This window comes from Mya arenaria, chromosome 14 (assembly GCF_026914265.1).
Source record: "Mya arenaria isolate MELC-2E11 chromosome 14, ASM2691426v1".
Lineage (NCBI taxonomy): Eukaryota > Metazoa > Mollusca > Bivalvia > Myida > Myidae > Mya > Mya arenaria.
Genome location: NC_069135.1, coordinates 27,144,600 through 27,172,388, shown reverse-complemented (window position 1 = coordinate 27,172,388; position 27,789 = coordinate 27,144,600). Strand labels below are relative to the sequence as shown.

Sequence of the window (27,789 nt, the reverse complement as noted above, 5' to 3'; positions counted from 1 at the left end):
ACCGAATATTCGAATATCTGTTTTGCCATTCGTTTGCATCCCTACTAAAATTTTACTTTAGAATTTCCATAAGCATTTTTATGAGGTCAAGGTCAAAACAGTTGTTGGATATGTTAATAATAAACTAGGTACAGGTATACAACATCAGTACATCTTTTTCATTGTACACTATTGAAAAAAGTTACAGTTAATGCCTGAGGGTGATAATAATGTTATATGTTGAGCATTAAATGGCAATTACCAATCAGTAATGTTAATCTAACCAAGTGCTGATTGAAATCCCCATAAAATCCTATAGCTGCTAGGTATATCTTTACTGTTATAAATAAAAGTTAACATGAACTGGACTTATTCTCTAGGCATAACTAAAAAAAGTATGCCTTTATTTATGCCAGAGATACTGGCTTTGCTACAAATGTGGTGTTCTTGTCATACAAATATTTCATTAAAGGTTTGATAATGATAATAGATCTAACGCATAGCGTCATCACTCTGATGTACAAGAATGTTACATATAAGTACTTGTACATGCTTAAACAGATAAACTTGTGTTCACAGTCACTTTTTTGATAAATGCTAACCTCAGCTAAATATCACTGGGTGGAAGAAAGTCAAGTTTGTCAAAGACAGGAAAGCACACTAATAATGCTCCGAGTTTATGGCTAGAATATTCAACAATTTGCTTGTTTGTAAAGAAAAATATCCATTCTATCCAACTCATCAAATCTCTTCCCACAGAGTTTTTGCACATGTACAAATTGAAAGTGAATGCTAAAAGAACAAGAGCATGCACCGCCTGTAGGTGCTGAATGATTTTATCCTTTTACAGTCTATTTATTTCATATTGAACATCTGATAGCATACATGCAATATCCCCCATTATAATTAGAGTGTGTATCTGTATTTATTCTTATATCATAAACATAGATATGGTGCTAAATTTAGATGTGTAAAAATCCCCTGGTGTAAAATCAAAATCCCCTGGAATTCAGACCAAAATCCCCTGGGAAGTCTCTCAGAATATGGCATGTATGTGATAGTGAACAGGTATTCCAAAGTTTAAAAGTGATAGCTTGGATAGTTTGATATTTTTAAGGCATTATCCATTTATTGTCTGTAAACAAAATGAAATCAACCCAACAAAAATTGAAGAAGCTACGTGTATGACCAATTCTCAAAATCAACCAATATCCATCAAAATTCATGTTTTTTACCCCAAACAATAGGTGAGACTCAGCATCTTTAGGGTACAATGTGAATAACGGTATTAGATGAACAAGTTCCCCAAGTTTCAAAGTGATAGCTTTGATAGTTGCCATATACGTAACTTTACCAATGCCTCCGATGACGACAATCAAATGACAACAATACCGTATATTTTTTTTTTTAAATCAGACGAGCTAAAAAGGGCATAACTCAACATTATAAAAACCAGAGTTATGGGCCTTGATGTACATGGATGTTTTGTCCCTGTCAACATGTGTAACAAGTTTTATTGCATTATTTTGAAGGGTTTATGAGTTATGGCCAATGCTAAACACTGTTAAACATGTTTAAGTGTTAAATTAACCTGTATACATAACAATGACATGGACAACACTAAGGTTATGATAATATCAAAAGTAAAACTTCAGAGTGGGGCTCAAACCCATGACAACCAGAACATTAGCATGGCGCTCTAACCTACTGACTGTATGATTGTTAGAGCGAGTTGCTAGTATTCAGGCAGTCATGGGTTTAAGCCCCACACTGGGCACACTTTTCCCAGGTTTACTTTATTAATCTAAAAGAAAATTCTAACCTTTTAAGCACCAGTCAATTGTAACCACGGCCCCCCCAGGTCCGCGGCTATAACGGGGAAAGCGGGCTATGGGCCGTGTTGCTGGGTGATTGTGGTGTTCATGTCCTCGAGCCAAAAATAACGGGAAATGGGCCTTACCTAGGATCCCTGGGGTGCAGGGGCATTTGGCGGGGATTTTATCAGCAGTTCATCCCCGCAGGACGCAGTTTTTACCTGGGGTTAGCTAGAGTGAAAGTCAAAATTCCCGCTATTCCCCAGACCTGGGTGGGGGGGGGGGGTTACAATTGACTGGTGCATTACCTGTACTCATCTCAATCTTTTTCTTCATAAAATAAATAAGTTTGATTTGATATGTTTTTAATTTGTAATTTATTTTTTATAAAACCACGCCATCTTTTTGGGACTACAACTGAATGGGTAGGGGGGGGGCGGCAACAATTCAACATAATTCGACCCTTTGCGACTCCAAAATATTTTTTTAAGCCATTCCTAAAGTTATTTAGTAATGATAAAATTTGGTTCCGTTATGGTCGCGTAAAAACAGAATAAAACCTACTCTTTCGTAGCCACGATTGCTTAGAATATCGAGGGATTGGCAGGAAATGGCCACAATGGTATCACCGCACGAGGCATCAAAACCAGGGGAAATAAATATTGTGTGTGTTTTTAAAGAAAGTCAAGGTCAAAGAAGGTCAAATGATACTGATTGTTGAAACGATTATTTTGACAATTAGATACGCAGTGATCTCCCCTAGAAGGTAATCAGTGGCGTTGTTTCTTATATACTATGTAGACCGTGGCCTTTACTTTCTGTCTGAAAAAATGATGAAATAAATATGCATGACATATAAATTTAAATTTCTAAAGTAAAATGTAAAGAAAAAGACATATTTGTACATATGTTTATCCAATATTCTAGCTGGGGTTTTCAGGGCGCAATGCTCCGAACACACATAGAAATCGGCATATACATCGTTTTGAGCCAAACGACACCCTTGGTATTCGAAAGAGTATCGCTGAGAGATAGAAACATTTGTAGTGTTAACATTCACGTAGAATTCCTATTTTATTCCAGCTAAGCCTCCATACCAGCCCTATCCCTTGCATTTCAAATACGCCAACCTTTTCCATCTGAATCCTGCGTAGCAAATAATAGTTAACTAATTTGAGAGTCTGCGTACCGAATACAAATTCACTTCAAAATTGTTAGTTTCATGGGCACTAAATATCGCGAACAAGAAGTACCATACCTGCAATCAGGTATTGTAGAGCACGGATAAGCTTGGATATCCCCATATTATCTGGTAGAATTATTGGTCTCCAGATATTATACAATAAGACGATGTTTTAATGGCAAGTGTACTTCTAGGAATTGCAAACAAATGAAATAGGCGCATCCGTGTTTGGAAATCATTAACGGCCCGATTGATCAGAACTAAAAGTTAAGGTTCACGGCGTGATTAACGACGTCGTTTTAAACCTTTAAAAATCCTGGTTTCATCCATTTTACATTTTGACATAAGTTTTATTTCATGTTATGCCACTTTTGATCATATTTCGAAAATATTGTGACGTGGAAATTATTGGTCAAGTGACCAAGAAGATTGTTAACGTGTGTTATCACAGCTTTAGATATGCTTAATATGTGTGCTTTTAGATGATAATTATATAATATAGAAATATCTAATACTTTTTCCTTTTATAGCTATTTTTACTCTTGTTGATCTCATATACATTTGTTAACGGTCGGTTAAAAAGCACATCAGAGCTTATGTTGCATATGTTTGTGTCTTGCCGACTTGAAATAAAACTTATTGTATTGTATTGATATGTATTGGTTGTGCGTAACCTTTTCGTAGTTATAGACAAAGCGCAATATTCAAAATGGCGTCTGCAAGGTATTTACATGTCAAAACAGAATATAATTTAGAGTGTTTCTTGACCCATAATTATTAGTACTTAGTGATTTCAAATAATTGCAATGAATGTTTTATTATCCAGAACATCACCTAGCTTTAGGAATGAAAACGTTGATTTTATTAGATAACAGATTGCAAAAGCGACCGGACTCTGTCCAGACCTGTCGAATCGATGTAAAGAAAAATATTTCGGACAATGTATTTCGGATATTTTATAAATGATAGATTATTGATATTTTGTACATGATGCTGAGTTTGAATTAGCATATATTTGATAATGTAGAACATTATAGTCATACTATAGAACATTTTAATCATAATTATATTATAATATATTATTAAACAGCAGCTTTAATATTTTGAAGATCTGCGGATAGATCTGCTTAGCATATATATGCCTAACAATGCAATCATCTTGAACAACATCAGGTTAGATAATACTCAAAGTGATAGTCTCAATTTTGATACAGTTTTGTGTATGCTTGTTTAAAGTGATAGTCTCAATTTTGATACAGTTTTGTGTATGCTTGTTTTTGAACATTTGCTATAAAAATGTTTTATCAAAATACAAAATGATGTTTATGTTTGATGTTTCATAAAAATCTGGATGTGCCAAAACTTGCATTAAGTTAAGTTAGTTGCTTCATTTCTAAAACAAAGAATTCAATTTCACTTTTTTTTCTACTTCTCGCTCGTCAGCATGGACCTATAAACCATGGATTGGCAACTCTCATCTGTGTTAATGCGATAATCTCAAACTCACGCGTGCAGCAATTTCATTCTGAGATCATACCATGTGGTCTTTTTCGAGACTTCCTACATTGGCTGAATATATACATGTAGGAAAACATTAATTAAAATTTACTCAAATGCGCGGTACTTTCATTTGAGTTGATAATAGTCCAATTGAATCTGATTAAAATCACAGTTATTAATTATAATTAAATCTATAATGAACAAGGCATTATTAGCAGAGTTGGCGGAAATAACTGAAGATCACCGTTAATCACCGATCATTAATTATAATTAAATCTATAATGAACAAGGCATTATTAGCAGAGTTGGCGGAAATAACTGAAGATCGCCGTTAATCACCGATCAGAGATTCGGCTGAATTTTCCAATATTTGCCGAGCGCACGCTAAGAATTGTGGGTAAATTATTATTTCTTATCGTTTCTCCGATATGGGGCAGTTGCCAGTCCATGGTTTATATGTCCGTGTCGTCAGGAAACAACTTTCTGAATAAACGTAACTCGCTCAGTCTTGGGACTTTATTTACCAAAGTCCATACTCAGTCTCACTAACAGGACATTATTTTGCACATGTGTCATGACCCTGTTTTAAGATTTCCTTTATCTTAAGATTAAATGTAAGAACTGAAATAGAGTACACATACATGTACAGCAATACCGTACAAACTTACTGTACTGAAATGCAGCTTAAAGTTTATCAAAACATCAGTGTGATAAGCCTAAACATCATGAAATACATTTTACCAAAGATAGACATTTCTTTGACTCAAGACAAACTTGACATAATTATTTTCCCCAATTACTTTAAAAGTATTAAGCAAAGTTGATACAATTTTGTGTGAGTACTCAGGCAATGCTGATTCAATTGTTGATCAGTTGATCAAGAATTCATTTAGTATTTCATTCATGGAAGGCAAAACAAAAATTGACCTACTCATCTCATCATTGACATTGACTGTCACTGACTCCATTCAATTGACATTGTTTAATTACTGTTTTATTTAAAAACATGATGGTAGTTGCGAATGATATAAATACTGTTAGAAAGTTGGATGAAATTATACATTTCTGTTTTAATTTACAGCCCTGGTGGAAGTAGAAATTCTTCTCCAAGCAACTCACCTCGAAGGGGGAAGATGAACGTCTCTTCTCGTATAGCTGGTATCATTGAGAAGGAACCACTGCCTAACATAAATGAACGCTTAGGTTTGTATTGTATCTGCTCAAATAGCAAGTATCATCAAGAAGGAATCACTGCCAAATATAAATGAAGACTTAAGTTTGTTTAGTCTCTGTTTGTTTAGTCTCTATCATTGCAAAGAAACAACTGCAAAACACTGAAGAAGGCTTAAATTTGTGCCTAGTTGTACAGTTCACAATTTAGTATTTTAGTATTTTTTTTTGTAAAAATGTATTGTTTTTATTGAGTTCTCTAAATAATGTCAAGCTAGACCAATGGCACTGGTTTAAACTGTGACAATGTTATTCCAATACAACTTAACATAAAAATAAAAGTAAAAAAAACACTTCAGGAGCGGTGAAATTGGAAATAATAAGTTTTCATTGTTTTTGGCATCAGAAAGTAAGACAGCTATGATTTTAAATGATATTGTCACATGTAAACAGAACTGTTTTTCTTTATTAAAGATTTCAGGGAATACTTTTTATGCATTATTCTTATTTTGTTGACAATTACATTGACAATCTTTGAATTGTTCATTTAGACTATGAAAACTTAAGGTGTGGATAACAATGATTTTGCAAATTGACTTTTGTTCTGGTATATGTCTAAAGCTGTAAATGTGTATAAATATGATCTACATGTTCAGAGATTATTACTCACTGATAAACATATATATTTAATCACTATAATATGCTCATAAAAGACACATACAGTTAGCAGTTCTTGTACATCACACTAAGTTGAACACAAAACAAAATTGTGTCCATGCTATTTCAGGTCATCTTCGTCCATCCAGAGAGTTATTGGAATATTATCGGAAGAAGATTGCAGAATATGACGAAGAGCATGAAGGGCTTGTTGCAAAGATGGAGGAGTATAAAGTCACCTATGAAGAACAGGTTGAATATGCAAACATTCTCATTTTGAAATTCATAGGTTTTAAAGCTGCACTCTCACAGATTGAACGTTTTACAACTTTTTTTACTTTTGTCTTGGAACGAGCTAAATTTTGCGAAAATCGGTGGACACCAGTTATATAAGACTGCTGACATAAAATGAGATCACAGATTTTTATATTTCAGTTCAAAAATTGATCTTTTATGCATTTTTCTTAAACCGTTAGTAACGCTTTAGGCCATAAAACATTAATTTTTTAACGGATAATCTACGATCTGATTTTTGTCAGCAATCTTATATTATTGGTTTGCAGATATTTACACAAAAATTTGCTCTTTCCATGACAAAAAATAAAAAAGTTATAAAAATGGTAAATCTGTGAGAGTGCAGCTTTAATGGTTTTAGGAATTTTGCATATTTTTTACTAAACATAATTTAATGTTAGTCATATCAGATATATTCATACTTAAACCAAAAGAGATGTTTAAGTTACCGGTATCTTATTTCTCATATTCACATATTCTATTTGTAGAATATCTTGGAATAATTTACAAAAAGCTTTAAAAGGAAAAGAAACTTTACTATGTATTTAATATGATTATGTATGCAAATTAAATGAATGGTTTTGCTCTTGCAGCATAAATTACAATGGGAGATGCGACAACGTGAGGAGGAGATAGTGGAACTACAGAAGGCCTTGAGTGACATGCAGATCTACCTGTTCCAGGAGAGGGAACATGTTCTCAGATTGTATGCCGAGAATGACAGACTTAAGGTAACCACTTGCGGAAGGAGTAAATGTATGGTGGTTGTGGGGCTTAAGGCTTAGTGTACAAGAACTTCACCAATGATTTGTACAATAGGTTTATGTAGGGATTTTGCTAAAGAGTAAATGGGTGCTATAAATTGTCTTTTTTGGTGGCACACCTTCTGCCACATTGAGACTTGTACATTTTTGTCTTTGTGGAATTAAAAGCTTTAGACAGTCATCTCTTTATGTTTGATTAACACTTATAATTTTATTAAAATGTACATACAGGCTTGACATAATTGCCAGTTGAATCCTAATATTACTTCAATTAAACACAATTCCTACCAATTTCTGTCACATTCTGATTCATGTTGCTCAAAATCTTCACAGCCCTAAACAATGTGTCCTTGTCTCCCTTTGCATCTTGTCGGGAAGTTTCCTCACTTGCAGCACCCTGTCCTTTTTATAACCTCATGGAGGGAATATTTCCCTTCAAGGTAGGCAGAGGACAGGTAGAGAGTAATACTGTACTAAAAAGGCAGTTTGAAGTGGGTTTATATTAAACACTTTCAGGATTTTATTGCACTCTATACATTAAGCAGGGCGATTTCTATATGTCTTCGGACTTTCCCTTTTAACATTTCTTAAGATGTGTGAAGTTTCAATACCCATCTTCATAGAAGTAGAATCCCTTTATTAAGGACATTTTAGGATTGGTCCATACATTCATACATTTTGATTTATATACCTTACCGCTGGAATATTCATTGCAATTATGGGATTTAAAGTAGGTTTTTGTTTTCCTTTGAAAAATATTCAAGCTTTGGGTTATACAAAATATGTATCCTTGGGTTTTGTGTTTTCAGTGATGTAACTCCATTTGCCAGAAATACATTTAAAATGGGAAAAAGAAAAGGATAAAACATCCCTTAACTTCAATAATAAGTCTTTCTTTCGAAATGCAATAGAAAATACATATCAAATACATCAACATAACATGCACACAGTGTATAATATGCTAAAATGTATATCAAATTCCTTTCTATTATGTTACCAGGCTTCGACAGTTGCATACAATATACAGTTACTACTGAAATAATTGTTACCCAGTGCAATGCTTGATTTGGAGAGATATGCCAAGTGTGACTGTGAAACTGGGCATAAGATATGAAATTATTTAGATGATTTCAATTTTCAATAAACTAATACTTCCTCTTAGATCTGCAAACTAGATGACAAGAAGATCCAGCCTTTACTATCACTGAGCAGTACCCCAGATAGCAAGATCACATACTTTGAAACGGAACAGAAATATATGAATCATAATAGTTATACTAATAATAAATCACTAGCTTCCTCCCTAGATACGAGAGCTTGAAGATAAGAAGAAGATTCAGCAGTTGCTAGCATTGAGCGGAACTCCTGACAGCGAAATCACATACTTCCATAAGGAGCCACCCGCCAAGGCCGTCGTAGAACAGAAGGCTCCAAGACGACCGCAGAGTGCCACACTGCAGAACAAAAGTAAGCACATGTTAGCTACAGTCCACTCCACATTGAGGGGTGAAAGCGAAAAGGTTCTATCTTCTTCTTTATTCAATGTCACTTAGAACTCAAAACTTTCAAGTGATTTTTAAATAAGTTTAACATGTATGACCTTTTAATCGACTTCAAACATCAAAGAAAAGCACCTGCTGCCCTCAGCGATTGTGCATCTTTTTTTTACATATCACGTGGAGCTTACTACTGAATAGGCGGGGTCATTACCATGCAAAGCAAATATATGTAATTGCATAAGCTTAACCTCTAGCAGCAAATCAAATCCTAGCGTTAAATAATGCTCACAAGAATGACAAATGAAACGCTTTGAAGAGTTGAAAATGAAAATTGTACATTCAAGTGATTGGTAAATCTTTATTCTAATTTTAATATTTAACATAATGGTCTAGGTATTACCATGTGTATATTGAGTATGTCTTAACCTACGGTAAATAAACATAAATCCAATTGTACCTGTTTTAAGATAGCATATAGTTTCAGAGCCTTTGTTTTAAAGTGACACTTCACTTTCAGAAGATACAAAGAAACCGTCCTCACCTCAGAAGAAAGGCAGCATTGCATTGTCAACTGAAGATAAATACCAGCATGATAACCAAGCCCTGTCCCTGCAAGTCGAAGCTCTGCAGTCTCAAATCCAAGAGCAGGCTAAACTGTCCAGAGAGCAGGTGAGTAGTGGCCAGCGTGGGCTGGGCTAGGGTTTAAGAGTTGAATGGGTAGAAATAATTATTGCATTGTGAGTCGATGTTAGCCCTGTACCTGCAAGTTAAGGCCCTGCAGAAATATCAGTATAAGGAACAAGCCTTTTTAGCCAGGTAAGTAATGGGCATCTAGGGCTTAGCAAGGGTTGAATGCTCCTATATCACAGTAAGACAACAAAGACCCAATAGCAAATGGGGGTAATTTGAAAATAAGAAAGAGTGGGTCTTTCATGTTTCTCTTTTGTGATAAATGAAGAATTAAGTTTGCATATCCTCAAAAGAAAGCTAGAGCATGGGTCTTCGACTCTTGACTAGGCGTAAGTTAATTATCAACAACCAGGTGATAAAATACATGGTTATTTTTTGTTTCTATATAAATGCACATTGTTTCACCTTTAAACGGACTAGAAGCCAGATGAAACAATTGCATGAAAACAAGAAAATTGTCAAAAACTTACATAAAATTGATATCGTTGCGTACATCACATTGAATCTTACTGAATCATACGACACATGTATCTTTTGCAGTTTTTGCGTATTTTTCCAAATCTAAATCTACTGGGGTTGTCTACCATGTAAATCCCAGTAAATTTAAAAATAGGGTCGGTATATTATTCTGTACTACCAGTAATATCATGACTTTCACATGCTAAATATACAAACTTTAAACTGGGAAACCTTTATGCGCTTATTTGAAATGGATTAACCCAGCTGAGACAACGGCAAAATATTCTTTAAATCATTTAAAATGATGTATTATCGACCTCATACTAGCTCATATTGACAATTCTAGGCTTGTTTAATGGAGATCATGTATTTTCTGATTTTTGGACCATACGGTGTCTAGCCCCTTTGAATGGACACTTGCTAAATGACAGGGATTCTCAAAGTTAGGAATAATCCTGAAATCAGGGTTAACACTCACAGATTTTAATATTAGACTACAGTACTATTGTACAATTGTCAAGATTGTTTTTTATTTGTGCGTTTTCACCAAAACTGTAGGAAATCTAAAAAAAATGAATATCAATGACTTAGGAAACAATTTCATAAGGGGTGTAATGACCCTTAACCCTGCTTTGGACATGAACCCCTCATGCTGAATTAAACAGATCCCCTCCGATTTTTCATGATTGACAATTATCAGCTGTTAGAACCCCTGAAACTATGTAAATAATTTCTGTTGTAACTGGTCAATGGATTGTTCCTATATTTGAGGCCAATTCATTAGCCCAGTTGGTGCTGATAAAGAAGGATTGCTAAATTGACAACTCACAATCAATACCATGTGCCAAGATGTGCTTTTTTTTTTAAAGAAAACCAGGTCAACTTATGACCATGTAAATACTAGGCGTTGTTAGTATAAAATCTGATCAATTTTTTGTTATTTTATTTTAAAATCTGTAGTTCAAACATGGGCACCATTTGGTGGCCCCCTTAAATCATCATGATAAGCTCGTCCTTTTTAATGAAAAAGTGTTGAGGTATTATTTGTGATATCCTTCATTTCGTTGTCGTCGTCGTCGTCAGTGTGCAAAAAACATTATTGATTAACAGTGGCATTAGCTTAAACCTTATGACATTGAACTAGAATTTGGCATCATAATTTGGCACACATGATGTTTTGGGCAATAGGAACCTGTAACACAAGGGGACATAACATTTTATTTTAATACTCTTGAGAAGTTGGCATGGTTTAAATGCAAATCCTTTCATATTTTTTTCAGAATAGTTTTATAAATGTTAAAATCTTAGTGTTCTTGAGGCTTAAACTCCCACACTTCAAAGAAAAACTTCAAAAACTGATGGCGTGGAAGTTAAAACAGATTCTTTATTAAAGCCCTGGATTAATGGTCATGGTGATCTTCTTTGAAAGGGCGCTGAAGAAAGGTGACTCATCTAATATGTGGAATTCTAGTTTAGCCTGCGATTGTAGTATTGGCATGTGTATACATAGTTGTATTTTTCAGGTCCAAGCATTGATAGAGGATCGACGAGTGAAAGACGAAGAACTGGAGACAAGAAGACAGCGAGATGAGGCCAAGATTCACACCCTCACTGAAAAGTATAGACTCTTGCCCCAATTTCTCAAACATTTTAAGTCCCTAATAACAGGATAAGGCTTAGCTCACTATTTTTGATTTTCTATAATTTGCTTTAAATGTACTTTTTTTAGATGTTGTTCAGGAATTATTTGTATGATAAACACAGTAAACTATTTTTCATTTATCAAAAAAAAATGCTTTTTGATAAATCAAGTAAACAGACAAGCGTTGACATCCAACAGCCGTACTCTTGTTACTATTATTCAGTTATTAATGTTTTGCTTTCAGATTACACAAAACACAAGATCTGCTTTACGAAAGCACAAAAGATTTCCTGGAGTTGCGATATCAGGGCCGTGCTAGCGAGCGTCTTTGGATGGCAGAAAAAGACAAGCTTCTACGAGAGCTTGATCAGTGTAAACAGAAGCTTAACATCTCACCGAAAGACGATATCCTCACTACTCCATCATCATACGACACCAAATCACATTACATTGAAGAGCTCAAGGTAGGTATTTTATAAATGATAAATATTGATGTTTCCATGGATAACGTTACTAGTCAGTTATTGCACAATTATTGCCTTGATGTTTCCATGGATAACGTTACTAGTCAGTTATTGCACAATTATTGCCTTGATGTTTCCATGGATAACGTTACTAGTCAGTTATTGCACAATTATTGCCTCAAGGACTATCCATTTCCATGTAGTTTGAATCTCGATTTCATTGTATTGAACCAGCAACTAAATTATCCAGGTATACATAGTAAAATGGGGCAACAGGCAGTAACCGTTAATAGAATATATAGCAGGGTTGTTGAAATTTCAAGTCTTTGTATAACAGTTTTTGACTTAGCAGCTTTAGAATAAAAAATTGTACTCTGAAATATTTTAGATATTTTAAACAGCATTGATTTTGTAAACATTTATTCCTTCCATTTGCATTAAACCTGCATTTACAATAATACAAGTAATTTCCCTCCTTTTATTTTTCATACTTGTGATAGGGCCTGTTTAAAAAACAACACCAGAACTTTATTTATTTTTATACATACTTTCAAACAAACATAGAAACCTATCCTGATTTCACTTTTGTTTGAAGATACAAATGACGCCGATGGAGGGTCAGTGTATGATATATAATTCATTATATTATATAAACATGAAAGTTGAATTATAAAACTTTTAAACATTTCAGTCATTGGAGTACCAGCTTCAGCAGTCACAGAAATTGTCTGAGATGTATCGAGAACAAGTCATACAGTTGGAAGATGAGTTGTCACGGATACGAGAAGAGGGAGATGTCACCAGGGAGATATTTAAGGTTTGTTTGTAATGTAAGGTTTAGAGTTGGTCTTAGAAGCTGTCAGATATGAAACAAGAACAAGTGATGCTGTTGGAGGATAAATTGTCACAGATATGGGAAGAGGGAAGACATCACAAGGGAGATATTTAAGGTATGTTTGAACAGTTGGTCTCAGAAACTGTTGGATATGTACAACAAGTGATACAGTTAGAAGATTAGTTGTCATGGATACGGGAAGAAGGAAAGTCACTAGGGAAATATTTTAGGTTTGTTTGAACAGTTGGTCTCAGAAACTGTTGGATATGTACCACAAGTGATACAGTTAGAAGATTAGTTGTCATGGATACGGGAAGATTGAGATGTCACCAGGGAAATATTTAAGGTTTGCAAGTTTCATTACAGATCGGTAGCGGATGAAATGATTATTGTACAAAACCACTTCACAAGGGTTGGTTAACAATGTTAATTTGTTAATCCATTAGCAGCCATTTGTATAGAACTTGGATAAGTTGTCCACAGGTGATTTGTCCGTAAGTTTGCATGTTTAATGATTTGTTTGGTTACCGTAATAGTAATGCTTGGATATTGACCAATCAATAAACATTTTGGCTTGCTTTGACCAAAGATTTTAACCAGTTTCATACAATTGGATGCTGATTATTATTAAAATGTAAAGCTTTCCAAAAATGAATTTTCTCAATTGCATGGGAGTACAGATATTTTTTAATGCAAACCCACCTAGATTTCAATTAAACCTACTTGTAATTTTGATAATCTGGAATATTGAGGTGATAGGCCTTTGAAGCTGCATTATTATTATTTATAAACAAATATTCATGCTAAGTTAATGGCTTTCGTGCCTCATCTATAAATTGTCAGCTTATAAATCAAGATTAAAATGGCGAGCTGGCCCACCATATCTGATAATTAATTAAGATCAGACTATTAAAGCTTTGCCAAGCCTATTGTGGTTTACGTGTGGTTACTCTGCCCATACAAAACTTGCTGCCCACTTAATAAAAAATAGGATCCTAAAATTTGATAAATGAATAGTTACATAAGTATTTATATCGACACTTTCCAGGATCGTGGTGATAAGATGGGCAAGCGACTGAAGCTGATGAACCAGCGATACCAAGATTTGGAAAGGAGACGGAACCTAGAGGTGGAGGGATTTAAAACAGACATCAAAAATCTCCGCACCAGACTCAAGGATGTGGAAAGACAGCTGTATAAGGTCATACTTTGTATTCTGGTTGAATAAAAACTTTTTGTTCCTTTTTTTAAGCTCACCTGAGCACACACTACATGCTCAAAATTGATATAATGGTGGCATGCTCTCTGTTGTTCATGGTTTGTACAGTTTATAAAACCACCAATTTACTAAATTTGCATTTCATTTCCATCTTGAGCCTTATTACTATTTTAAAGTCTGCGTGAATTTATTTTTGAATCAAAGACCATTTGGTAAATTCATGTGCCCTTGGGGTCTATATAGTTTTGAACTGAAAATACAAAATCAAGAACAGGTGCATTAAGTCTGCAGTGATTGCATTTGTTAAGGCCTTAAATAGACTATCTGTATGTTGGACTAATCTGCAGACCAGTTTTAGTTAAAACTAATTTAATTTTTCATCGATTGTGAAAAAAGCTGTTACAACTTATATTAATCACTCACGATGTTATGCAAGAGTGTGGTCCTGTGTTGTGGGGGAAACCGGAGTACCTGGAGAAAACCCACTTGTCCTGCTTGGTGACCACTAACCAAACGCACATGCAGACCAGTTTTGTGCCATATGTTGAAATTACACCATCGAAGAGATTATATTCTAATCCCTATTTATATGATATTCCAGGTTACAATTGGATTCTCTGAAGACATGGACGCCAAGCGCCCTGATGACCTTGACATGCAGATATTGCGCAATATCCGGGCAACATCTGGGCGGTCAAAGAAAATGGTCGGCGAGCTGAAAAACCTCAAGGCTAAGATGTACAGCATAGAAAATGATATGAAGCATTTATGAGGATTGTAAACTTGTATATTGATATATCTGTTGAAATATTCATTCCATTTTGAAAGATATTTTTCCTCTCCTCCACAGAAAATGCACAGTGATTCAGTCATATTTCAGTAGTAACTTAAATCATTTTAATGCTAACTGTACCAGTTTGAAATGGTAAATGTTGTATCATAACCGGTAGTTTTACCATTATATGAAATATTTAATCTTGAAAATGGGAGTCCTTTCTTATCAGCATTAGGTACATGAATAAAAAGTGAAGATTATTTTCTATGAAATATTGATAACATAACTTTTCTTACAAATTTAACACCATTTTGTTAGGTACATGTTTATCGCAGAAACAAAATAACTGTACTTTTGAATGTATTCTGTAGTGTTATATATAAAATATATCAAACGTTGTTTATCAACCAGTTACCAATTTTATGATGGATAATATGCAGCTATACTCCCCAGCATATGATTTAAATTAGTTGTTTGTCCAGTGTACTCAACACTGATTAAGCAATTTTACCTAATCATTGTCACCCCCAGCCAACATGCTCGACCCCGATCCCCCATGCATATTAATTACCCAAGCGTATTATCTACAGTTAAATTTGGTAATGAAGATATTCTCAATACGACTCGTTTTGAGTATCCTTTATTTTGCTATATTTTGTTGTCTAGTTGTGTTTGATTGTAATCTAAATCAAGCATTTGCTCTGAAATCCATCACTAGGCTGCAGTAAATAAATAGTTTATTTGATTGTTATGTACAACCAGCATTCCCCCTGCAATTCATCTCTAGGCAAGAATAAATTGATAGTTTATTAAGCGTTTCATGACTGAAGTCCAAAAATAGAGCTTAAGATTAAAACAAAAAACAACAACAAAAACTTGCCTACCCACCAACACCTTGATATCAAATTAGGACGGCAACAATCAAACTCTTAATATATTGTGGCCTTAAACCTTTTCTTTCAGTCACACCTGTTAATTACACCCAACAAAAAGTCTAATTACTCTTAACGTGAATTTAATTGAATTAAATCAATTTTAAATTAAGAAATTTTGTTCAATGTTAGAAGTGTTTATATAATTCATCACATCAGGTGATCATTTCGAAAAAATTGTGACTGCTTTTGTTATTCTCCAATAAATGAAGAAAGCGTTCAGGTGTGCTTTTTTCCAGTACATGAAAACTTGTCTGAATTTGAAACATTTTACAAACATGATTTAAGTTATCAAAAAAGAGAGGAATGAATCTTACTGAAAAAACTTTTGAGAGAGAAAAAAGCAACTGACAGGTTTATTAATCTTACTATTAATTTTAGATTTAGTACAAACAGATTTTGTGTATAATGATTTATTGCCAGGTAGCTTTAACCACAACAATGACAACAGTTTGAAGTAGTCACACACGTTTTTATGTTTCTCGTATCTGTATTTAGTCCATTATTTATGACAATTCTGTGATAGATTTTGTAGATAGAGGTGTATGTATTTTGTACTAGAAATAAATCCTGAAAAACTATGTTTGTTGCCTCTTTGAAATACAACGACATGTATCAAGTTCAAAATCTCTTTAAATTCAAGATAAATGGCATTTGTTAGTATAAAAAAGTCAACACAAACAAAATGCATAATTATAGTATTATGTCATCCCTGGTTAAACACAGGTTTTCAAGCAGACGCTATTGCGCTATTGTACCGGTAATATTTTTCTACTCTTTGTAAAATACCTACTTTCCCTACCTTTTTGAGGATTGCGTTCTAAAATGCCCTCAGAATGGCCAAGAATGCAGAAAATGGGCAATTGATGAAAAAAAGTTTGGTGTGTGTGTTGAGGGGGAAGGGCAGGCGGGGGGGGTGTAATTGGGCCAGTTCAACAATTAAAACTTCTTCGGAACCCTGTACTGAATGTGCATCAAAACTGCGGACCCTGTTCAATTGTCATTTATTTGCTTCAAACGGTTAGTGAATATGCACTTTTGGCTCTAAAAATCTCTACTTTTAACTAAAATAATGTTCAGTTCTTGTTCACATGAAACATTGTTTAGTGGACATCATTGTATTTTGTCTTATGAGAAAGCAGTATTTCTCAAGATTTCAAATACATTCATTAAGTAAGTCAGCAGTCAGCTTTTGGCGCAGTGTTAGTTTAAAAAGTTGCTGGCTCATCAAGTAGACCGTTTATAACAATAAAATGCAGTCCACTAAAAAGTTGTATCTTGTTAGTTTAAACAATAATTCTTTAATAACTTCTGTGAAGAAAGTTAAATCAACTCGTGCTAAGTCACTCTCGTTGACCCGATGTTGTGCAAGAGTGTAGTCTTGTGTTGTGGGGAAAACTGGTGAAAATAAACTTGTTGGGCTTTGTGACCACCAACCAAACTCGCATGCGTCCAAGCTGAGAATCGAACCCGGGCCTGTCAATATTGCACAAAATAATTGGTTTTGCGACTGCGTTGCACCAAACCATTTATATTTGTAACTACACAAATAACCTTCAACTATTACAAAATGTAGAAACATTTGACTTAGGGCGTGTAAACCCCTAAACAGGATGCAAAAACGCCTTATCCAAGAAAGGGTGGTGATCTAAATCACATGAAATAAATGATTATTATTACGTTAGTTGAAAATACTAAAATAATCAACTTCTTCATCTTAATGAAACGAGAATTGTCTATGAAAGTAAATCCCACCTTAAATGATCTCGGTTTATATAGAGGGTAAAAATAAATTCACACTCGTATGGTTTCGCGTCAATTCATATGAACATTTATTTTATATCATTCATCAAAAATAATGTGTGCCTAATATGCAATGCATTAGATGAAAAGAAATGGTTAATCAAGGGCGTTTGCAAAAGGTTTAAATGCGCACAATATTGGTCGATGCCAATTTTTTTTTTTTTTTTAATGCTTTATTATTTTTAGCTCATATGACTTAACGACGTGGCCACAAAATTCTGTTTAAACACCAAATATCACAATGTTCTTTTAATATGAACACAAAACGTAACACATCAAAATTAAAAAACATTTATTTTCTAATTAACCTAGTGTGCGCCTTCATAAGGCCAACTGTACAAGCATTCGCTGTTTTAAAGGCGTTTTTGTTGATACCAAACCAGTTTCAGTTTTGGTGTCAATGGTTTCAGCAGTTTCGAACTCGGTTTTGATAGTTTGGCTTGAAGTAACAAATGCATGGTTTTGTGTACAGTTTAAACAACATGGCGGAGCTACTGCATGTAGCCATTATGTTCAATTATAAATATAACCTTTATCATTTAGCTCATTTGCCCATTGTAAGGCATTGTTATCAAAGGGATTGAGTTTCAACAAACGTGGTTGTTCACTTTCCGCCATGTTGGTTTCAAAGTAAACTAGTTTTCGGATGGAACGAACCGATGAAACCGCCTCCGGTAGGGGTTTCAATAGTTTCGAAAACCGATTTCGGTTTTCGTTAAAAAAACACGATAAAACTGGTTTTGGTTTTTATTTGAAACTGTAACAACAAATGCACAGTTCGTGAACCCGAAATAAAACCGAAACCATTTTATAACCAACAAAAGCGCCCTTAATATTAAGTCTAAAACAGCTTAGGTGTGTAGATATTTACTGCAACAATCAGAATGGCGCCGGTATTTATAACACATTTTAAGTCATTTCCTAACTTAAGTCATTTACCCCTCTATTATCATATGGTATAGTAACTTTAAAAGTACCGGTATTATCTGAAATACTTTATTTTATGAAACTACATACTAAGCAAACAACTAAGTGCTTATTAGTGCACGAACAAAGTTGAACAGGTTCCAATGTAATTGACACGCGTATACCAATTCATTTCAATGATATTCAATATCTTCTCTAAAACAAAGGCCCAGTAAAACCTAGTTTTGATCTTTGACCTACTTATTTTCTATAAACGGACGGGTGTGCCAATTAATATTTACCTTCTTGTGTAAAACAATCCCATTGATTATAAGCGCAATGCGTTTTCGATTTTAAAACAAAAGGAACATGAAATAATAAAACAATGGTAAGTTCGTTTGCTATTAATTTATTCTTCTTAATGAAGATCCTTTAAAGTTAATATTTTATGCTTTGAATAATAAATAATTGTTAAGTTATAATATAATTTATTATATATAAAAAAACATTCAAATCTTTTATGAGAGTTCAAAATGTATTAATAAGCATTGGGGTACCGCCTCTTTTTATGGTCAAGTGAGTGTTCTTACAAGTTGTTAACTGGTAGCATGTTTGCTTCTTGGTACGTCTCGTCCGTACTCTAGTTGATTCAGTCCAGGTAAATATAATTTTAGTCGTGCATAAGGACCTATTATTATTATTTGCGATGTAACATACATTGATAGAAGTACATATAATTGTTCCTTAAATAAGATGATGCTTCGTATTGCACTTAATACAACTTATATTGACCTCTATTGGCGCCGCTGAGATTTGCTGTATCCAGGGCGGTCTAAGACGGACCCGGCGCGTTCCCCTCTAAACTTGTTCAAGTTTACTTTTTATTTCAGTATCAGAGACACAATGTTAAGGGAATGCAATTCAATGCCATATTTCTGACTAAAATGGCTAAATATGTCCTTTGAAACGATTTAAAGACCTAATCAACTAATTAAAACCAAGTAGTGTTCTCATTGTAAATGAGGGGTAGGAGCATGCTTTCTTACCAGAGGAGATTGGTTTAGCCCCACCTCTGACGCCAAATCCTGTCGCCGTCCCTGACATCAACAATGTGTGCGATGTCAACAAGTCTGTTGTGTATTTACGTCAACAGATTAAAATATAACCATGCAGTACAGCTAGTGATAGTGAATAATGTTAACGATTTAAATCCAAAGTTCATACCAGTACGCCTGTAATTATCGTTTTACCTCGACGTTTACAATACCCTCCTCGATTTGTGACGAACTTGGAGTGAGTTATTAATTGTAATGACACCAGGTGTGTGCATTTTATGCTTCTAATTTCTTTCGAGAACATGTCTATCTTCCTTACTAAAGCTGGCGTTACGTGTTGTGTGGCGGCCGTACACCGTACGTCGACCACACTGCAGTGTTTTTCTCACTCTGTATCATTTTGTGTACATAGGTTCACAGCGTTGCACTCGACAGTGGTCAATAGGAACGTTGTTACAGAAATTATTTACATCAATTTAAGGCTAGAACCATTTGAACTATAGATCTTGTCATTCACATATCTTCGACACACGTAATGTCTTAATCAACTTATGAACTTTATGAAAAGTTCATTCAATTTAGCAACAAAGCGTAAAGGTAATAACAATAGTAGTTTAAAAGTGTACTAGGTGCACTGTAAGAAAAAATACTGCATTCACGTTTAATAACCGGACAGCGATGATAAGTGCAACGTTCAACTCCATTTATTTAATATAACTGGACATTTTTGGGGGGTTTAATATTCAAAAACACGCACTAATTTAATGTTATATTGCAAACATATTTATTTATTATAAATGATGGTAATTAGACAAACAAAAATAGTTCTTTGAGTCCACTTTACATCTCAAAAAAAGGAAAGGTAGGCAGGCATAAAAAAAAATATATTTCATTTTTTTTAAATTGAAAACCGGGGTTTCTGTACCAAGCCGATCTATATCAGCGTAAATCACTATTGTAATAAAAGCTTATGTGTAAAATGATCAATTAAAACTTCTTTAGAAAATTACGAAAAAAATACTTTAATGGCAAAAAGTGTAGGGTCTGGAGAAAAAATATGGCCGATCGGGTTAATGTTACGAAACATTTTTTACGCCTAATAAAGCATAAAACTCAGACCTTCAATATTTAAATGAAATGGAACCTGTGTTTGATTTTGTATCGTAAAAAGACAAAACCACCTGTTGTAATAATTATCAATATTTTATCATAACTTACTTAGGCCGCTTCAAATAATATAACTTTAAAAATAAATTAATGACCAGCTTGAATGGAATTTTTTTTTAGGTATAAACGAATGGCTATAAAATCTACGGTTGCAATGAGGTGACATCCGCAACACTTTATTTATATTGTGGCTACAACATAGTATTAAATAGTAAAACTTAGTAAATAGTTGCTTCAACTTAGTTACATGTGGCCACACCTTAGTAAATTGTGGCCTCAACTTAGTTACATGTGGCCACAACTTAGTAAATTGTGGCCTCAACTTAGTTACATGTGGCCACAACTTAGTAAATTGTGGCCTCAACTTAGTTACATGTGGCCTCAACTTAGTTACATGTGGCCTCAACTTAGTTACTTGTGGCCACAACTTTGTAAATTGTGGCCTCAACTTAGTTACATGTGGCCACAACTTTGTAAATTATTGCCACAACTTAATTACATGTGGCCACAACTTTGTAAATTATTGCCACAACTTAGTTACTTGTGGCCACAACTTTGTAAATTGTGGCCTCAACTTAGTTACTTGTGGCCACAACTGTGTAAATTATTGCCACAACTTAGTTACATGTGGCCACAACTTAGTAAATAGTTGCTTCAACTTAGTTACATGTGGCCACAACTTTGTAAATTATTGCCACAACTTAGTTACTTGAGGCCACAACTTTGTAAATTGTGGCCTCAACTTAGTTACTTGTGGCCACAACTTAGTAAATTGTGGCCTCAACTTAGTTACTTGTGGCCACAACTTTGTAAATTATTGCCACAACTTAGTTACATGTGGCCACAACTTAGTAAATAGTTGCTTCAACTTAGTTACATGTGGCCACAACTTAGTAAATTGTGGCCTCAACTTAGTTACATGTGGTCACAACTTAGTAAATAGTGGCTTCAACTTAGTTACATGTGGCAACAACTTAGTTACATGTGGCCACAACTTAGTAAATAGTGGCTTCAACTTAGTTACATGTGGCCACAACTTAGTAAATTGTGGCCTCAATTTAGTTACTTGTGGCCACTGTTATGTTATGAAGAACATATGGCTGGCTGGCCTTATCATACAAGGTGAACTATAAATAGCGGGAGGAATTAATTCATTGCCGTATAATGTTACAGCCACAACTTTGTAAATTATTGCCACAACTTAGTAACTTGATGCCACAACTTAGTAAGTTCTGGCCACAACTTAGTAACATAAACATCATCAATATACTGCATTGTCTTTAATATAAAATGAAACAAAAATCAAAAGTATTCTAATGGTTATGTGATGGTTCAGATTATAATAGTATATAATTTTACTAGGTGAACTGATTTATAATGACTCATATGAGCCCCTGTCATCAAGCCACTGTGGTCAGGACAGACACGTAGAAAACAAACACACATTAAGGTCGCATGTACAGACTTTTGTAACAACACTCATTCAAACATTTAATATTAATATATAAAAAATTGCTAAAATGCGATTTCCAACACACAATTTACTTCCAGAAAACATAAGTCTAGCACAGAAGATGCGACAGAATAGGTTGGTGTCTAACAATGAGGAACTCCTTTATTGATAAAGATGATGTAATGTTGATGTCTTTTAACATTGTGTCTCGTTGAATATCTTTCTGGCATGTACCTTTATAACAAATTATTGTTTTAATTGCCTTCTTGGTTAGTCTTTGTAGATAACAAATATAGTTAGTATTGTGTTTATGCAGATCGAGGAACCAAACGCCGAAACTCCAAGTGCTGATGCCATAGATGAAGAAAAGAAATGTAGGTGTTGCACCTCCGTCCAAGATCTTGAATTTGTATGTGTGCATGTATGTGCGCATGTGCTTTTATATTCAAAATAACATCGAACACCATCCTTAACACTGAGTAAAGTAAAGTTCTTAAATGAGCTAAATATCAAGTACCTCTAGCGGTTCTGGGGCGCGCTACCGGCGCAATTAATCGTCCAAGTTTACTTTTTATTTCAATATAGGATAAGGAAAGTAATAAAATACGCCCCAAATGCACCATTAAGGACCAGAAACTGTTAAAATGCTCTTGTGGAGGAACCCATACCCCAATGCATACACTTTAATTAAACAAAATAAATTTCGTATCTGAGGGAGGGGCGCAAGTAAAAGGGTACATCCCTAAGTTACGCCCCCTCTAACATCGAACCCTGGATCCGCCCCTGCGCACTGCCCTTCTTTATAACACTCCCAGATAATTATGTTAGTAATTTAAATTATGTTAATATTACGTCAAATAAACTATAACTTACCCGCAATACATTTTTTACTGGTTGGATTAATTCGATTATAATGATATTATACGTATTTAAACCAGCAACAGATATGAGGCATATCTGATTTGGCTAAATCGTTTTACAAAATTTTCAAATCGAATATCGAAAATAGTGACTTTGACTTTGACAGGATAAAGTTTTATTTCTTCTCAATACATGAGCAAAACCTAACATAAAGCGCCACAAAGAAGTCGCAAAGGGTTGTGATTATTTGATATTTTTATTACAAATTGAAAAACTATTTCCTGGTTAGTTATCATTTGTGTTTTATGCTCATGAATTATTGATGCATCATCTGTGAGATATTATATTATGACCTTTAATTTTGCAATGATATTTGTCATATTTTTTATATTTAAAATTTGACACAGTGTGCAGCTAACCCAGAAACACACTTTCTTTTGAAATATTTCATGGTCTGCTTAACACTTTAATGATATATTTTTTACACTTAAACAATTCGACATGGTATACCATTACCCCTGAACATTCCTGAGGCTGTGGTTGCGGACACTGACGTCATTACGCTCAAACGACACTGCAGTATTTTCTAATGATCTTGAAAGCCATCTTATCACGTTTTCTTCCTGAATTCAGATATCCAATCCATCATTTAGCCATACTTTTCATGATATTAACTGTTGATGCCCGATAATATTGATATGATTTTCAAGGGATTCGGCTTATGATGATGATAAAATCAAGAACAAATGTCCAACTGATCTCATATATAGATTCTTCATAACTTTATGGCAGTTTTGTTCTTTAATTATTCATTCAAAGCTTCCTAGCACTGGCATAAGTATTAGTGTTCGTTTAAGAGGTACTACTAAGTCTTAATACAGTCATTTAACAATCACCATCGTCCGATACCCACGTGCAAACCGTCGTACCGGAAATATATAATACCCGTGAGTATCCGATGATGGGTAATCACTTTATACTCTCAAATACTAGTAGGTTACATGTATTGACGGTACCCCCGATATTGATGCAGTAATGTGTTTTACTTTTGAGTAATTTAATGATTGTTTTTAGTCTTCATTCCTTGTGCTGGAATACATAATCACTGTTTATCTTTGGTGCTGGGCTTATCCGTTTAGTATTCACTGTATCATATATATTATCATTATTATTATCATTATCATTGTTGTTGTTGTTGTTTTTGTTGTTGTTGTTATTTTTATCAATATTATTATTATTATTATTATTATTATTATTATTATTATTATTATTATTATTATTAACACCAACTAAAATAAAGATAATTAGGTTATTTAATAAATCATAATGGTCTTTAACCTATGTTTTGATTTGAGCCTTGAACATCTCAGATCTACCATACGTCTGGCACCTCCTCGAAGGCGATGAGTTTGGAAGTTTGCCGTCCCGACAGATTGGACGGGTGATGAGAGCCTTCGGGAAAAACCCTTCAGAACAAGACATACAATACCTGAAATACGAACAGAAGATCGACGGTAGGAAATTTTAATGTTCTGTGTTATGTATAATAAGAACATTCAGTAACAGACCCTTGTGTATGTAAAAGGGTAAGTCAGGTCCGAAACGGGATTTGTATTAAAGGTTTATTCTGTTCAACAACTATGATTCTTGAAATACATGAATATAATGCAGTGAATGTTATTTGCTGACTACTAGCTGGTAGGCGGAGCTTATCAGATCATGCAGAGCATATCAGAGACCACTACAGGAAAGACTCGACATTTATTTATATTTTCCAAAGTGATACTTCAAATAGCCCAGAAGCGTCATAACAAGGAACATTTTTATTTGATGGACGAGTCGTAGCATTTGCATTTAGGTTTCGACATTCTTTTTTACATGAAGTAATTTTGTTTCTTTAAACTTTTCCGTTTCAGACGATCAGAATCTTTTGTACAACGAGTTTGTCACCTTGCATCGCGCCTGCGCAACGGGAGTTGATTCAAAAGAGAGGTTGATGGATGCTTTTAAAGTTTTTGACAAGGAAAACAAAGGAAAGATGAAACCCGATGACCTCAGGTAACAAAGACTTACAGTTATTTGCCAATCATACGGTAAATGGCTGTTTTTTACAGTAATGTGAAAACCGCTAAAAGTTTATATGAATACACTCGATTCTGTATCCTTGTTAAAACATGTGAGAGATCACGAGGAAGTGTTCCTGGTAGAAATCGATTCCGGTCCGCTTATGCTAAAGGCCGGACACATTCGCTGCCTCGTCGTCCATTCGGAACTCCTCGGCCATTTTTTCAAAAACAACCTCGGATGTATGCCGGTACATTTGTTGAAGTAGTCCGTATTTTTTTGAATAAAAGCATTAATTAAATGTAGTGTTTAAGAGTTGTATTCATTGCTCTCAGTTTAAATTGATTGCCAGTGAAGTGTATTATTGCAAACATAATTACGATTCCCAAGAGTTAAGTCATAAATTTTAACTACTAAATAAGATTACTACGCGATCTATTTGCAGCGGACTTAAACGTACCACTTTTTAAGTATGAAAACCGTCCATATACATCCGAGGTTGTTTTTGAAAAAATGGCCGAGAAGCTCCGAATGCCTCGTCGTCATCAGTCATATTTGGTCGATTCCAACGACTGTACTGAAGTCATTGAATGTCCTTTACTTAGCATTATGAAAATGGCAGAAGTATGTGTGATCATTCTGCTACATTAATGAATAGCATGCTTATTTAAATGGATATGTTATCCATTAACCCTATCAGCACAATGTTTCTAAAATGTTTGAGTAAAATATATCTTGTTGTATGTTTTTGATAGGTCACATTAGCGTTTTCATTACTTTTTCTTTCTTTTTTAAACCAGAGATATTTTGACACGCTTGGGTGAGCCGCTCTCAAATACGGAAGTAGATAAGATGCTTCAGCTGGCAATCTTTGATAGAAACGGAAGCATTAATTATAAAGGTATATAAAGGTGTATATAAGTAAGGGGTGGCAGAATTGTTGTATCAACAGTTAAGAAAAACCCCAGGTCGGTTGCATTGTACAGAAGTTGAGTTTGTACAACATTTGCAAATTGACCTACTCACGCTTGATTGATTGATAAACTGACTGACTGATTGCTTGACTGATTAATTGATTGATTCATTGATTGATTGATTGATTGATTGATTGATTGATCGATCTATCGATTAATTGATTGATTGGTTGATTGGTTGATTGATTGATTGATAGATATATCGATTGATTGATTGATGATTGATTTTAATTTTAAGTTACTTGTTTTTCAAGATTTCTGTGAGCTGGTGATGTCGGACAACAGACCCAGAATCCGGACGTGAACTTAACGACATATTGTTCGATATCGCAGCTGAAAGCCCTATTCACACTTGACTCATCAGTAATGACATTTTGCTATCTACACAAAATCTGCTTTTTTTGTTTCGTCATGCAATATTTGTTGAATGTGGGAGTATTTTATTGTTTCCTCTAAAATACACTGTTTGATCATTGCACTTGTTAATGTTGTATTGATCTTGTTTTTCATGTCTAAATAAAAGACGAACTCATATTCGCACACTAGAGTTGACACCAAAACCCCTTTGGCATTAGAAACGCCCTGGAATTTAGTTCCTTTTTTAATTTTGGTATACTTGTGTTCCAGTCGTTCCCACAATAAATAGATGTGAATGTCTGGGCGTGTTGAAATAATTTGGGCGTAGAGCAATTTGTGCAATAAAATTCAATATGTCATTATGTATTGACGACTTGTTTAGATACATGGCTCATAAAAGCATGCACATCGTTTGAATGATAAATAAAAACGACAAACCGGGATATTTCGATAAAAAAGTTCAAACTTAATGTAAGTGTGGCTACGCTCACGCCGCCCATTCTTGATCATTAAAATTTTAATTCATGTCATCTTACTATTACGTATAAAGTGTTATAAGCAGGCAGGTAACCAAATCATGACGTCATTTATGATAAGTTGTAAAACTTGAAATTTAATATCATTATTAATTAATTGTGGTGTTTAACATATATTCTGTATTACTTAGTTCAAATTGATTACTAGTGTTGATGTGTTTTGTTGAATAAATAATTAAGATTCCCAAGAGTAAAGTAGGTTTAACTGTTATATTGAAATCCCTACAAGATCTACTTGCAACGAAGTAAAATGTAAAGACTTATTACATTGTTAACCGTCCATATACATCCGAGGTTTTTGATGGAAAATTGCCGAGGTGTTTCGATTGAAGACAACAGTTATGTCCTCTACCATACTGTTGAGCTGAAAACTACACCTAAAATTTCGGTTACACCAGACAACCTCTTGCACTAGTTCAAATTTGCGATATACTGTCAAATTGCTATACTAAGGATCTCGCACTCCCCGCGTGAATATAATTGAATGTTTGAAAGATGGGTTGTTATTTTTTTGATTACCCCGTAGCCAGACAACCACAAATTAACTTGCGACAAGTATGAATGTGGTTGCGACAGTTTTTCATATTTGTCTTTTAAAACGAGTCTTGCAGTGTGACAGCATCCGAAAACATTCTGAGTTCGTCATTTAATTGAACAATACGTGCTAATGTTCAATTTCGATGCTAGGTGACCCCGTATAATTTTGGTATTGATTGAAAGGGTATTGTCGCTGGCCC

General features: G+C 34.4%; 2 protein-coding genes across 2 annotated transcripts; both read left to right on the top strand.

Annotated features, from left to right (window-relative positions):
• The first annotated feature begins 3,674 nt into the window (after nucleotides 1–3,674).
• On the top strand, nucleotides 3,675–16,457 carry LOC128216718 (coiled-coil domain-containing protein 77-like). The gene is made up of 11 exons (XM_052923366.1): nucleotides 3,675–3,699; nucleotides 5,558–5,679; nucleotides 6,434–6,555; nucleotides 7,191–7,328; nucleotides 8,669–8,828; nucleotides 9,378–9,529; nucleotides 11,533–11,627; nucleotides 11,896–12,115; nucleotides 12,807–12,932; nucleotides 13,999–14,151; nucleotides 14,771–16,457. Exons 1-11 carry the CDS (start codon nucleotides 3,686–3,688, stop codon nucleotides 14,939–14,941), a joined length of 1,473 nt encoding a protein of 490 aa, XP_052779326.1. The 5' UTR covers nucleotides 3,675–3,685; the 3' UTR covers nucleotides 14,942–16,457.
• A 2,444-nt stretch (nucleotides 16,458–18,901) lies between these two features.
• LOC128216420 (uncharacterized) lies at nucleotides 18,902–27,179 on the top strand. Its single transcript, XM_052922982.1, has 6 exons — nucleotides 18,902–18,973; nucleotides 22,577–22,634; nucleotides 24,492–24,635; nucleotides 25,038–25,179; nucleotides 25,986–26,086; nucleotides 26,414–27,179. Exons 1-6 carry the CDS (start codon nucleotides 18,971–18,973, stop codon nucleotides 26,461–26,463), a joined length of 498 nt encoding a protein of 165 aa, XP_052778942.1. The 5' UTR covers nucleotides 18,902–18,970; the 3' UTR covers nucleotides 26,464–27,179.
• Nucleotides 27,180–27,789: the final 610 nt, after the last annotated feature.

Excerpts from the sequence above, each read along its gene's own strand:
- LOC128216420 (XM_052922982.1), top strand. Across the intron at positions 22,635-24,491 it reads CATAGATGAAGAAAAGAAAT|ATCTACCATACGTCTGGCAC; the intron begins GTAGGTGTTGCA and ends TGAACATCTCAG. Across the intron at positions 26,087-26,413 it reads CGGAAGCATTAATTATAAAG|ATTTCTGTGAGCTGGTGATG; the intron begins GTATATAAAGGT and ends TTGTTTTTCAAG.
- LOC128216718 (XM_052923366.1), top strand. Across the intron at positions 9,530-11,532 it reads CTAAACTGTCCAGAGAGCAG|GTCCAAGCATTGATAGAGGA; the intron begins GTGAGTAGTGGC and ends TGTATTTTTCAG. Across the intron at positions 12,116-12,806 it reads ATTACATTGAAGAGCTCAAG|TCATTGGAGTACCAGCTTCA; the intron begins GTAGGTATTTTA and ends TAAACATTTCAG.